At 37.9% G+C, this 14,220-nt stretch overlaps 1 protein-coding gene and 1 pseudogene across 1 annotated transcript in view; one reads left to right on the plus strand and one right to left on the minus strand.

Annotated features, from left to right (window-relative positions):
* Positions 1-553, plus strand: part of LOC105886545 — a 1,501-nt pseudogene extending 948 nt beyond the window's left edge.
* The window catches only part of SCAI (suppressor of cancer cell invasion), a 166,554-nt gene that overhangs the window by 96,347 nt on the left and 55,987 nt on the right, over positions 1-14,220 (minus strand). Inside the window, exon 3 of the mRNA XM_023510572.1 lies at positions 2,988-3,119. Coding sequence (XP_023366340.1) covers positions 2,988-3,119 — 132 coding nt within the window. The remainder of the gene's footprint in view (positions 1-2,987; positions 3,120-14,220) is intronic.

Consider the following 14,220-nt stretch of genomic DNA (forward strand, 5'->3'; position numbering starts at 1 on the left):
AAAAAAAAAAAAAAAAAAGAACCACTTCAGTGAGAGAATACAATAAAGAGAAATTGATAAATATTTTTAGGAAATACAAGGTTATTACAGGACAATTTTATGGACACATTCATGGAGATAGCATTATGGTTCTTTCAGACACAAAAGGAAGTCCAATAACTCCTTTGTGGCTCTGCCATTACACCAGTGAAAAATGTTTTAGCAAAACAGACCAATAACCCTGGTATCAGATCCTAGTGATTATAAATTATTGCATATGTTGCAGGATTACGTGCACCTGACTGAGATAAATCTAAAGGGAGAGTCCAAATGGGAGCTGGAGTATAACCTGACCCTGACCTATGGCATCAAAGATTTGTAGCTAGAAAGTTTATATGGATTAACGAAACAATTTGCAATTCTAGAAAGTAAGCAGTTTATAAACGCTACAATTATAAAATAATTCAATTATTTCTTCGTGAGTTATAACATCAATATAATTTACAATGGTATACCTTATGTATGGCCTTTCAAATTTGTGCAAAATAGTATTTCCTGTGATTATCTCAAATAACATTATAGAAAGCACAATCACTGGCTGGGTGATTAGCTCAGCAGTTAGGGCGCCAGCCACATACACTGGGGCTGGCGGGTTCAAACCCAGCCTGGGTCTGCTAAACAACAATGACAACTACCACCAAAAAATAGCCGGGCATTGTGGCAGGTGCCTGTAGTCCCCGCTACTTGGGAGGCTGAGGTAAGAGAATCGCTTAAGCGCAGGAGTTTGAGGTTCCTGGTTGCTGCAATGCCACAGCACTCTACCAAGGGTGACATAACGAGACTCTTGTCTTAAAAAAAGAAAAAAAAGTATAATCACTAGTATTTCACAGTTCATGTTCACAGAAAAGGTAACATTGCTCTGTTTATGGGATCAGCTTGTGGGACTTTTATGTAAGTCTTTGTGAATTACTATGTTGGCAAGCAGAATTCGTGTTTTTACTTTCTTTCTGTGAAGCCTAAATGTAGATATCATTAACATTCTTCATTTTTATAATATTGACTACATTTAAACTTGCCATTAATAGAATGGTGCTTGAATACAAATATCTTTTTCTATAACATAAATATCTTAACTTCCAGTTTATATAATTATAGATATAATACCCTTGCCGAAATTGTGATTTATACAATAAAGCAAAGAACTTCTCCCTAGGGGGAGAAAAACAGATATTCACTGCTGGGAAAATGAAAGGCTCTGACACTTTTTTTTTTTTGACCAGGGCCAGGTTTGAACCCGCCACCTCTGGTATACAGGACCAGCACCCTAATCCTTTGAGCCACAGGCGCTGCCTGAGGTTCTGACACTTTGACGAACAGTTTAACATAATGTGGAAAGATATACCTCCAAGAGTTAAAAAAAAAAATTTATTATATCCCAAATAAGAGATTATACAAAAAATCTGAAGTCTTTCATGGACTAAAAGTATACTTTTTGACTCTGCATATAAAGAGTGCAAAAGTCCCAGTGAGAGGGAACACAAAAGAGGTTTGTGAGGTGCTATGTATTCTGTTTCTTCATCTGTGTACAAAGTACAGGTCACAGGGATGTGCTCACTTTTCTTCAAGTATATATTATACTTTAGTAATAAATTTAATATCCATTTCGTGAACAGAAGAAAGAGAAAACAAAGGAAAGCCAGCAAAATAGACAAGCCAGGAGGTAGGAAGGGTGGCTAGGAGGGCCCTATTACAGCTGGATCCCATTTCATCCCATTTCTCCAAACTATAATGACAGTCCAGACTACTATCAATATATTCCTTGTTTCCACTTGGTGCCTATAGCTCAGTGGTTAGGGCACCAGCCACATACATGGGAGCTGGCGGTTTTAAATCCATCCCAAGCCTGCCAAACAACGACAACTAAAACCAAAAATAAAAAAATAGCCGGGCATTGTGGCGGGCACCTATAGTCTCAGCTACTTGGAAGGCTGAGGCAAGAGAATAACTTAAGCCCAAGATTTTGAGGATGCTATGAGCTGTGATGCCACCACACTCTACCCAGGGCAACATAGTAAGACTCTGTCTTATATACACACACACACACACACACACACATATATTTATTGTTTCCTATAAAAACCATGATCCTTTTCAGACCAACACAAATACAAGGGGATGATAATCAAAAACAAATCTTCTCTTAATTATTCCAAAAGGACTCTTGTCTCTTTCAAAAGAAATGCTAAAAATATGTGTATTTTTTATTACAACCATCCTGGTGGATTTGAACTATATCTCATTATATTATATTTTGATTTGCATTTCTCTAATGGCTTATAGTGTTGAGTATATTTTCCTGTGATTACTGATCCTTTGTAAATCTTTGGAAAAATGTCTCCTCATTGGATCACATATACATTCTTTAGTTCCTTGGACCTAAGATGTATAATCAGACATAAATCAGAACAGGGTGTGAGTTATACATATAAAACCATCTAATGAAATACCTATTCTCAACTTTAGTAAACCAATATAAATTACTCTCCTTTCTTGTTTCTTCATCTAAGAATAAAAAAAAAAAAACAGTTTCAAAGAAAAAAATCACAATAATTTTTTTTTTTTTTTGGAGACAGAGTCTCACTTTGTCGCCCTCGGTAGAGTGCCATGGTGTCAAAGCTCACAGCAACCTCCAACTCTTGGGCTTAGGTGATTCTCTTGCCTCTGCCTCCCGAGTAGCTGGGACTACAGGCGCCCACCACAATACCTAGCTATTTTTTGTTGCAGTTGTCACTGCTGTTTTAGGTGGCCGAGGCCAGGTTTGAACCCGCCACCTTTGGTACATGGGGCTGGCACCCTACCCACTGAGCCACAGGCGCCACCCCACAATCACGTCTACTATAGACATTTATGTAACATTCTCTCCACAATGTCAGAAACTTAGCACACATCAACCAAGGGGGAAAAATGCAGAACTAGAGGAAAGGTTAAAATACCAAGAGTCCACTAACCTTAACCCATTGAATAGCTGCTTAGATTTATCCAGAAGATAACAAAAATCTGTAACTGTTTTCCTCTCTCCCTGTGGGATATCATCTTCAGCACCTCCAGAGGACATGATTTCTTTTAGAGCAAATTCAGTCCTGTAAGAAAATATATGTTCATTCACCTGTTACATAAAAATAAAAAGAGAAACAGACCTTAGTTATATCATATACCATCTGATAGTGTTTTCTCCCCCTAAGAATTCTTCTGATTATTATTTTTCTTAATTTTAATTCTTTCTTTCTTTCTTTTTTTCTTTTTGGTTGCAATTTTTGGCTGGGGCTGGGTTTGAACCCACGGCCTCCAGCATATGGGGCCGATGCCCTACTCCTTAATACAGAGGCACCACCCAATTCTTCTGATTATTACCAAATCATCAAAATAATGTAAGTGTAAGATTTGTGGGGAAATAATCTCTTGTCATTGGTAGGAATAAAAATTGGTATTCTTTCAGCTAATAAACATTTGAGTACCCAGTATGTTCTGGGCACTCCTCTATAGAATTAACAATCTAAAAATATTGATTCTTTTCACCTATATGTCCTTTTGATTCATTATGCAAATCTATCAGGGTAAGTGATTCTACAAATAGAAAATGCATTATCCATACTTACTTCAATCAGTATCATAACATTTATAAACTGAAAACAACCTAAAGGCCCCAAAGAGGGAAACAGTTATTAAGTACTTCACAGAATGCTAACCAATGTACTCTATCCTAGCACTAATGTACAATTATATTTAAGAAGGAGAGGCAATAAGGACACATCAGTATAAAAAGGATATAAAATCACACACACACATAAACAGAGGTATATATTAAAATTATATTTGGCTAGGAATGGTGGCTCATGCCTATAATGGGAGAACTTTGGGAAGCTGAGGCAAAAGGATCACTTAAGGACAGGAGTTCTTAAGCCTGAGCAAGAGGGAGACCCCACCTCTACAAAAAACAGAACAATTAATTGGCCTTGAGAGTACACGCCCACAGTCCTGGTGACTGAGGCAAGAGCATCACTTGAGCCCAGGAGTTTGAAGTTGCAATGAGCTACTATGAAGCCACTGCATTATAGCCTGGCAATAGAGTAAGACTCTAACTCTATTTATTGAATCCAAACTTTCTCCATATATAATCAATATTAATCAGCCATTTTAAAAAACAGTAAGTTGCCAGCCAGTATGTATGGCATGAACCTAAACTAAATTTTAAAAATTAATTTTGTTCAAACATTAAACTAATCTGCACAATATGATATCTTCCCACACTATAATAGTTGGAGATGCTAACACCCCATTGGCAGTACTAGATAGATCCTGCAAGCAGAAGCTAAACAAAGAAATAAAATGACTTAAACAAGACCTAGAACAAATGGACTTAACATTTATAGAACACTTTATCGTAACAAAACTGAATACACATTCTTCTCATCGGCCCACAGGTCATCTTCCAAAATTGATCATATCTTAGGTCACAAGGCTAACCTCAACAAATCCAAACAACTAGAAATTATCCCCTGTATCTTGTCAGACCATCACGGAATAAAAGTTGAACTTGACAGCAACAGAAATCTTCATAGTGGGTGGCACCTGTGGCTCAAAGGAGTAGGGCACCGGCCCCATATACTGGAGGTGGTGGGTTCAAACCTGGCCCTGGCCAAAAACTGCAAAAAAAAAAAAAAAAAAAGCAATCTTCATACTCAAATAAAATCACGGAAACTAACCTTACACTGAATGATAGTTGGGTCATAGACGAGATCAAGAAGGAGATCATTAGATTTCTGGAACAAAATGATGATGACACAAACTATCAAAACCTGTGGGTATACTGCAAAGGCAGTCCTTAGACAGAAATGTATAGCATTAGATGCCTTCATCAAGAAAACAGAAAGAGGCTCAGTGGCTGTAGCACAGTAGTTATAGCACCAGCCACATGTACCAAGGCTGGTTGGTTCCAACCCAGCCTGGGCCAGCTAAACAACAATGATAACTGCAACAAAAAATAGCCAAGCATTGTGGCAGGCACCTGTAGTCCCAGCTACTTGGGAGGCTGAGGCAAGAGGATCACTTAAGCCCAAGAGTTTAAGGTTTCTGTGAGTTGTGATGCCATGGCACTCTACCGAGAGTGACATAGTGAGACTCTGTCTCAAAAAAATGATAAAGGATAAATAACAGATGCCACAGAAATACAAAAGATTCTCAATAATTACTATAAAAAAAACTCTATTCTCAGAAACACGAAAATGTAGAGGAGATGGACCGATAACTGGAAGCACAATACCTTCCAAATCTCAGCCAGAAAGATTCAGAAATCTTGACTAGACAAATATCAAGTACTAAAATAGCATCAATTATACAAAATCTCCCAAAAAAGAAAAGCCCTGAACCAGATGGTTTCACAACAGAATTCTATCAAACCTTCAAAAAGGAACAAGTTTCTATAATGTATAAACTTTTCCAAAATATAGAGAAAGAAGGAATCCTCCCCAACACATTCTATGAAACAAATACCACCCTGATCCCCAAACCAGGAAAGGACCCAACAAAAAAAGAAAACTATAGACCAATATCATTAATGAATACTGATGTAAAAATATTCAACAAGTTGGCTCAGCACTCATAGTACAGTGATTAGGGCGCTGGCCACATGCACTGGGGCTGGTGAGTTCGGGCCTGCCAAACAACAATGACAACAACAACAAAATAGCTGGGCATTGTGGTGGGTGCCTGTAGTTCCAGCTACTTGAGAGGCTGAGGCAAGAGAAAGGCTTAAGCCCAAGAGTTTGAGGTAGCTGTGAACGGTGACGCCATTGTACTCTACTGAGGGTGACATAGTGAGACTCTGTCTCAAAAAAAAAAAAATTCAACAAGATATTAGCAAACATGACTGCATTAATGTACACAGCGATGATTTAATAAAAAAAAAAACTACAAAAAAACTTTCAAAAAAAGATACTAGCAAACAATATAACAGCACATTAAAAAGGTTATAAACCACGATCAAATCAATTTTATCACAGAAACACAAGGTTGGTTCAACATACACAAATCTATAAAGATAACACACCACATAAATAGAATCAAAAACAAAGACCATATGATTCCTTCAATTGATGCAGAAAAGACTTTTGACAATATCCAACATTCTTTAATGATACAAACACTCAAGAAAACAGGCTTAGAAGGAACATTCCTTAAGCTGATAGAGACTATCTACAGCAAACCCACATCCAATATCATATTGAATGGAGTAAAACTGAAATCATTCCCACTCAAATCTGGAACTAGACAAGGATGCCCACTGTCTCCACTGCTATTTCAGTGTTGGAAGTATTAGCCATTGTAATCAGGCAACAGAAGGAGATCAAAGGAATCCAAATGGGGACAGAGCAGGTCAAACTCTCCCTTTTTGCAGATGACATGATCTTATACCTAGAAAAACCCAGGGATTCAACTACAAAGCTCTTAGAAGTGATCAAGGAATATAGCAGCATCTCAGGGTACAAAATCAATATCCACAATCTGCAGCCTTTCTGTATGTCAACAAAAAATCAAAGACTCTATTCCTTTTACAATAGCACCAAAGCAGATGAAATACTTGGGACTATATCTAACTAAAGACACAAAAGATCTCTACAAAGAGAATTATAAAACTTTGAGAAAGGAAATATCAGGAGATGTCAACAAATGGAAGAACATACCATGCTCACGGCTGTGAAGAAACAACATCGTTAAAATGTCCACACTACCCAAAGCAATCTATAGATTTAATGCAATCTCGATCAAAGCACCAATGTCATACTTTAAAGATCTTGAAAAAATAGTACTTTGATTCAATAGAACCAGAAGAAAACCCGAATAGCAAATACAGTTCTTAGAAATAAAAGCAAATCTGAAGGCATCACGTTGCCAGCCTTCAGGTTATATTACAAGGTTATAGTGATCAAAACAGCATAGTACTGGTACAAAAATAGAGATATAGATCTATGGAATAGGATAGAGAAACTAGAGATAAACCAAGTCACATATCCTCATTTAATCTTTGATAAGCCTAACAAAAACATGCAATGGGGAAAAGAATCCTTACTTAACCAATGGTGGTGGGAGAACTGGTTATCCATATACAGAAGATTGAAACTGGACCTCTCACCATTGACAAAAATTGATTCTCCTTGGATAAAAGATTCAAATTTAAGACATGAAACAATAAAAATTCTAGAAGAGAGTGTGGGGAAAAATTGGAAGATATTGGCCTGGGAAAAAACTTTATGAGGAAGACCCCCCCCAACAATTGCAGCAACACCAAAAATAAATAGTTGGGACTTGATCAAGCTAAAAAGCTTCTGTACAACTACGAGTACCATAAACAGAGCAAACACACAGCCCTCAGAATGGGAGAAGATTTTTGCATGTTATGAATCTGACAAAGGCCTGATAACCAGAATCTACAGAGACCTCAAATTAAACATTAAGAAAAGTACAAACGGCCAGGCGCCTATAGCTCAACCGGCTAAGGCGCCAGCCACGTACACCTAAGGTGGCAGGTTCGAATCCCCAGCCCGGACCCGCCAAACAACAATGACGGCTGCAACCAAAAAATAGCTGGGCACTGTGGCAGGCGCCTGTGGTCCCAGCTACTTGGGAGGCGTAGGCAGGAGACTCGCTTGAGCCCAGGAGTTGGAGATTGCTGTGAGCTGTAATGCCACGGCACTCTACCCAGGGGGAAAGCTTGAGGCTCTGTCTCAAAAAAAAAAAAAAAAAAAAAAAAGAAAAGTACAAACAGCCCTCTCTATAAGTGAGCAAAAGATCTGAACAGAAACTTCTCTGGGATGACAGACGAATGGCCAACAAACACATGAAAAAATGTTCGTCTTTAATCATCAGAGAAATGCAAATCAAAACCACTCTAAGATATCACCTAACTCCAGTAAGATAAGCCCACATCACAAAGTCCCAGAAGACCAAATGCTGGTGTGGATGTGGAGACAAGGGAACACTTCTACATTGCTGGTGGCATTGCAAACTAATATAGCCTTTTTGGAGAGAAGTAGGGCAAATCCACAAAGATCTAAATGTAGACCAATACCATTACAAGGTATCTACCCAGAAAAACAAAAATCATTTTACCACAAAGACATTTGCACTAGACTGTTTATTGTGGCTCAATTCATAATTGCCAAGTCGTGGAAACAACCTAACTGCCCATCAACTCATGAATGGATCAACAAACTGTGGTATATGTATATATCATGGAATATTATTCAGCTGTTAAAAAAGATGGAGACTTACATCTTTTACATTTACCTGGATGGAGTTGAAATACATTCTTCTTAGTAAAGTATCTCAAGAACAGAAAAATAAATATCGAATGTACTCCATACTAACATGAAATCAATATATAAACAATTACGTGTTCGTAAGAATAATAAAACACTATTATAGTCCAGTTCAGGGGTATTGGGAAGCAGGAGGGGGAGTGGGGATGTATGGGAGAAGGAGGGAGGGCCTGAGGTGGGATCTCACCTAATGTGCACATTGTAAGAGTGTCTAACATGCCCCCTGGGTGAGGGACTCTTCTACAAATGGAACTTTACCCTGGAAGTGAGAACAATGTAACCTAAATATTGTACCTTCATATTAATTTGAATAAAGTTAAAAACAAACAAACAAACAAAAATCCCTGGTACAACATAGTGAAACTTGGTCCCAGTGTAGGGTAAGCACATAAAATATAACCCCTGAAATAATGAGACAGAATTAGTGAAACAAGGAACTTAGCAAAGGGACTGAAGAACAGAAAGGATGCAGTTGAACAAATCAATTCAAGTACTCTGCCAAAAGACTTCAGGAAAGATGAAATACATTAAAGAAAAGTCAGAGATATGGAAAAGAGAAATCAACATCCACATTATATATATATATATATATATATATATGACAGAAAAAACAAAGCTAAAGAAGTATTTGTAGAAATTATGACCAAATTCCCCAGAATTACAGAAAATATAAGACTTCAAATGGAAAGGACTCCATTTTTTAAAAAAATATTTTATTTTTTATTTTTTTATTTTTATTAAATCATAACTGTGTACATCAATGCAATCATGGGGTACAATGTGTTGGTTTTATATACAATTTGAAATATTTTCATCAAACTGGTTAACACAGCCTTCATGGCATTTTCTTAGTTATTGTGTTAAGACATTTATACTCCACATTTAGTAAATTTCATATGTACCCTTGTAAGATGCACCATAGGTGTGGTCCCACCGATTAACCTCCCTAAAAGAAAATTTTTAATCCCACAACTACAAAAATTAAAACTTAAGAAATCAAGAAGTCTTCTTTCTGAAAAATTCAGTTGTATAGCCATTAGGTGAGTGGCCTGCATGCAGAGCCAGGCACAGTGGCTCATGCCAGTAATCCTAGCATTGTGAGAGGCCAAGGCAGGAGGATCCCTTCAGCTCATGAGTTCAAGACCAGCCTGAACAAGAGTGGAGACACCTGTCTCTACTAAAAATAGAAAAAAATTGCCAGACATTTTGGTAGATGCCTGTAGTTCCAGCTACTTGGGAAGGAAAAGAAGATTACTTAAACCCAGAAGTTTGAGGTTGCTGTGAGTCAGGTTAGCAATATGAAAATTTAAGAGAAATCTTGATGGGCGGCGCCTGTGGCTCAAAAGGGTGGGGCACCAGCCCCATATGCTGGAGGTGGCAGGTTCAAACCCAGCCCCAGCCAAAAACTGCAAAAAAAGAAAGAAATCTTGAGGGAAAATGCTATAAATAAGTGTGTATTACATTATACCGAGGAACACAAAGCAGAGTCATCATGGCAGTGGAAAGAGCCCTGGACTAGACCTGAAGTCCCAATATTCCTGCCCCTAACACGTATTAGTTATATGCTTGTAAACAAACTTAAGCTAACACTTCGAGTCACAGGTTTTTAATTCAGAGAAACAAGCAATTTACAACTGTCTTCAGTGAACCCTTGTGAAGATGAAAATAGATCTATTTTTAGATATGAAAGAAGTCTGAAAACACTCCATAATGAGTATCATCATTATTCTACAGTTAGCAATGTTTCAAAAAGATAAGGTATTTATCTCAAGTCCCTGTGATTAGACACAAAAGGGAAAGAGCCTGAGAAAAGAATGGAAGTACACAGGAAAGGAAATAGAAATAGAATAAAAAGTTTATCCTAACACAGAGAAGGCATTTATGGAATTTACATGCTAAGAAAGAGATCATATTTCCTTTTTTATTTTTTTATTTTTAAGAGACAGGGTCTCGGCTCAGTGCCTGTGGCTCAAGTGGCTAAGGCGCCAGCCACATACACCTAAGGTGGTGGGTTCGAATCCAGCCCGGGCCCGCCAAACAACAATGATGGCTACAACCAAAAATAGCCAAGTATTGTGGCGGGTGCCTATGGTCCCAGCTACTTGGGAGGTGGAGGCAGGAGACTCACTTGAGCCCAGGAGTTGGAGGTTGCTGTGACCTGTGATGTCAGAGCACTCTACCCAGGGGGACAGCTTGAGGCTCTGTCTCAAAAAAAAAAGAAAAAGAGAGACAGGGTCTCATCTGTCGTTAAGACTGGAATGCAGTAATGCAATCACAGCTCTCTGAAACCTCGACTCCTAGGCTCTAGTGATCTTGCCACCTTAGCCTCCCAAGTAGCTAAGGCACATATCACCAAACTCAGCTAATTAGTGAAAAAAAATTTTAGCGACAGGCCCTTGCTATGTTTCCCAGGCTGGCCTTAAAATTCAAGGTTCAAGTGATCCTCCACCTTGGCCTTCCAAGGCACTAGGATTATAGCAATAAGCCACTGGGATCATTTTCTTGTGAACTCAGACTTTTTCAAAAACATGTATAAAAGATGAAATTGCTATATAATTAGCCAAGCATGAAAGAATATCACACACACTTTCTCAGGGGCAAAAATGGAGTATTACTAATATCTACTTCATAAAATGGTTAAACAATAAACTTTTGTAATGTATACAAAATTGCCTGTAAGTTACAATGTGCTAAAAACTTGTTAGTTGTAAAATTGCTATTAATACTCTCAAAAACAGGATAATCTGATTCGAGACACCTATGCAACTTGTCATTTAGAAATAAAAATATTGTTTGTTAAAAGTTAAAGAAAAGAGCATAAATTTAAAAATACCAAGTACAAAAAAAGTTGAATGTGTGTGGGGGTGGTTGCAGTGATGACGATGATTCTGAAATCATCGCCATATTCAGTATAAAAGGAAGGAGCTACTGCTTGGTGCAGATGGCATTCTTATAATGCAAATGACAGCTCCAAAAGCTGGTTGTTCCCTGAGTATAAAGCCTCCTCACATATCAAGTATAGCATAAAATTATCAAGAATTATATACAGGTTATTTTCTGAAAACAATTTTTTGGATTATTTCAGCATGTTACAAAAGATAAATAACATGCTATAACAATAACCAGAAGAGAAGTCAGGCTTATTGGTTCACACCTATAATCCCAGCAACTCAGGAGGCTGAGGCAGGAGGATTCTGCATGGCTGAGCATTCAAGAGCAGCCTGAGCAACATAGTGAACCTGAATCTCAAAAAAAAACCTTTTTTTCTTTTAATTAGCCAGGTGTGGTAATGCTACCTACTGGGGAGACTAAGGCAGAAGGATCACTTGTGCCCAGGAGGTCACAGCTGCAGTGAGTTATATTCACACAAACAGTGCATTCCAGGCTAAGTAACAAAGTAAAACCCCATCTCTTCAAATAAAAGAAAGAAAGGAAGAAAGTAAAGGGAAAAGTAAAAGGTAAAGGCAGGAAGGAAAAAGAAAAGAAAAGGAAGACAAAGGAGTTAGGGCACAGAGGAGCAGTGAGGTAATATTGTCCAGGAGACTAAAGACAGCATTTAGCTTACCAAATGGAGAAAAAGACTGCCTCAAAAAAATAAAAAATGTGTTTATATAACACACACAAGTACGCAGATTCCAGTACTAGTTTCATTTTGACAAAGCACAACCTAACAGAAAGCACCATGGAAAAATGAAAAAAAGGCAAGAAAAAAAGGAGCACCCACTGGGACATAAGACGGAACAAAATGCGGGCTGTTTAATCAGAGCAAACAAGAGCTTCACTTACCATATTCCTCATTTTCTCTAGTTCAATCATACTAGGATGCACTGGTATGATTAGTCCATACTGACTGAGGAAGCTGAGCTGTGATTAGCGTAAGGTGTTCTGGACAGTAGGAACAAATTTCCCATACAGACGTGAATGTATATGCTTAAATGCCAATGCCAGATGGGAAAATTAAAGAAGAAAAGACATAAGGGATAGTAAGGAAGAGGCTCTTATCACTAAGAAAAGATGTAGTTAAAATTATCTTCTCTTGCTCAATTATCTGCATTAAGAATAATAACATTCTAATGTTTTAAAATAACCAAGAGTGTTTAATAATTGGAGCATAAATGGAGTAAAACATGGAAAATGCAGAAAATCACTTTTGAACATTTATTCCAATGACTATCTATTTATTCCTATGAGCTGTGATGACACCAATGCACTCTAGCCCAGACTACAGAATGAGTCTGTATCTTAAGGAGAAAAAAAAGATTATTGTTCACTAACGTCCTTTTCTTTCAGACTGAAGACCTCCTTTTAACATTTCTGGTAGGACACGTCTGGTGTTGATGAAATCCCTCAGCTTTTGTTTGTCTGGGAAAGTCTTTATTTCTCCTTCAGGTATGAAGTATATTTTTGCAGGATGCTAAGATTCTGTGGTTAGCCCCTTCCTTTCGGCCGGAGACGCCATCTTTCAGTAATTCACCAAAATGACGAACACAAAGGGAAAAAGGAGAGGCACCCGATACATGTTCTCTAGGCCTTTTAGAAAACATGGAGTTGTTCCTTTGGCCACATATATGCGAATCTACAAGAAAGGTGATATTGTAGACATCAAGGGAATGGGTACTGTTCAAAAAGGCATGCCACACAAATGTTACCATGGCAAAACTGAAAGAGTCCACAATGTTACCCAGCATGCTGTTGGCATTGTTGTAAACAAACAAGTTAAGGGCAAGATTCTGGCCAAGAGGATTAATGTTCGTATTGAGCATATTAAGCACTCTAAGAGCTGAGATAGCCTCCTGAAACACGTGAAGGAAAATGATCAGAAAAAGAAGGAAGCCAAAGAGAAAGGAACCTGGTTCAACTGAAGCGCCAGCCTGCTCCACCCAGAGAAGCCCACTTTGTGAGAACCAACGGAAAGGAGCCTGAGCTCCTGGAACCCATTCCCTATGAATTCATGGCATAAAGCATATAACACAGCACACAGGAGTACCAGTGGACCATGCTTTTAGGTGCAAGAACCTATTTACTCTCCATGAGCTCATGGCATAATAAGTGTATAGCATAGCACACAGGATAACCAATTAGACCCCATGTAACAGTGATACAAGGTGCTGGAACCTATTTCCCATGAATTCAAAAGTCAACCAACGCTTTGTCATATTCAATGGCAAGGTGCCTCCCTGAGCTACTAGAACCTCTTCCCTATGAATTCATGGGATGGTAGTTAAAAACAAAAAATAGCCTAAAGATGTGTGTTGTTTGTTCACTACAAATGTGATTTTTTTTTTTTTTTTTGCCACAAAGAAATATTAAACCAAATTTTAATGTATCCTAAAAAAGAAAAAAAAAAGATTCTGTGGTTAAAGATGTTTCCTATAGCACTTCGAATATGTCATGCCACTCTCTCCTAACTGGTAAGTTTTCCACTGAGGAGTCTGCTGCTGGCCTTTCTGTTCTGGTTTTTCTTGCTTCCCTTAGGAACTTTTCTTTAACTATGACTTTTGGGAGCTCGATGATTAAATGCCTTGAGGTAGTTTTGTTTAGGTGTTTTGCTTGTTGTTCAATGACCTTCTTGTATCTTTCTCTGGGTTTGCAAATTTCTCAATTATTATTTCTTTGACTAAAACTTTTTACCCCAATCTCTCTCTACCTCCTCTTTAAGGCCAATAACTCTTAGATTTGCCTTTATGAGGCTGTTTTCTAGATTTTGTAGGCATGCTTCATTCTTTTTCATTCTTTTTTTCTCTTCTGTGTATTTTTAAATAGCCTGTCTTCAAGCTCATTAATTCTTTCTGTTGCTTAGTAAATTCTGCTTTTGACAGACTGATGTATTTCTTTCTTTCTTTTTTTTTTTTTTTTTTTCTGAGAC

The sequence above is a fragment of the Otolemur garnettii genome, unplaced genomic scaffold, assembly GCF_000181295.1.
Source record: "Otolemur garnettii isolate 467f Iridium unplaced genomic scaffold, OtoGar3 scaffold00014, whole genome shotgun sequence".
Lineage (NCBI taxonomy): Eukaryota > Metazoa > Chordata > Mammalia > Primates > Galagidae > Otolemur > Otolemur garnettii.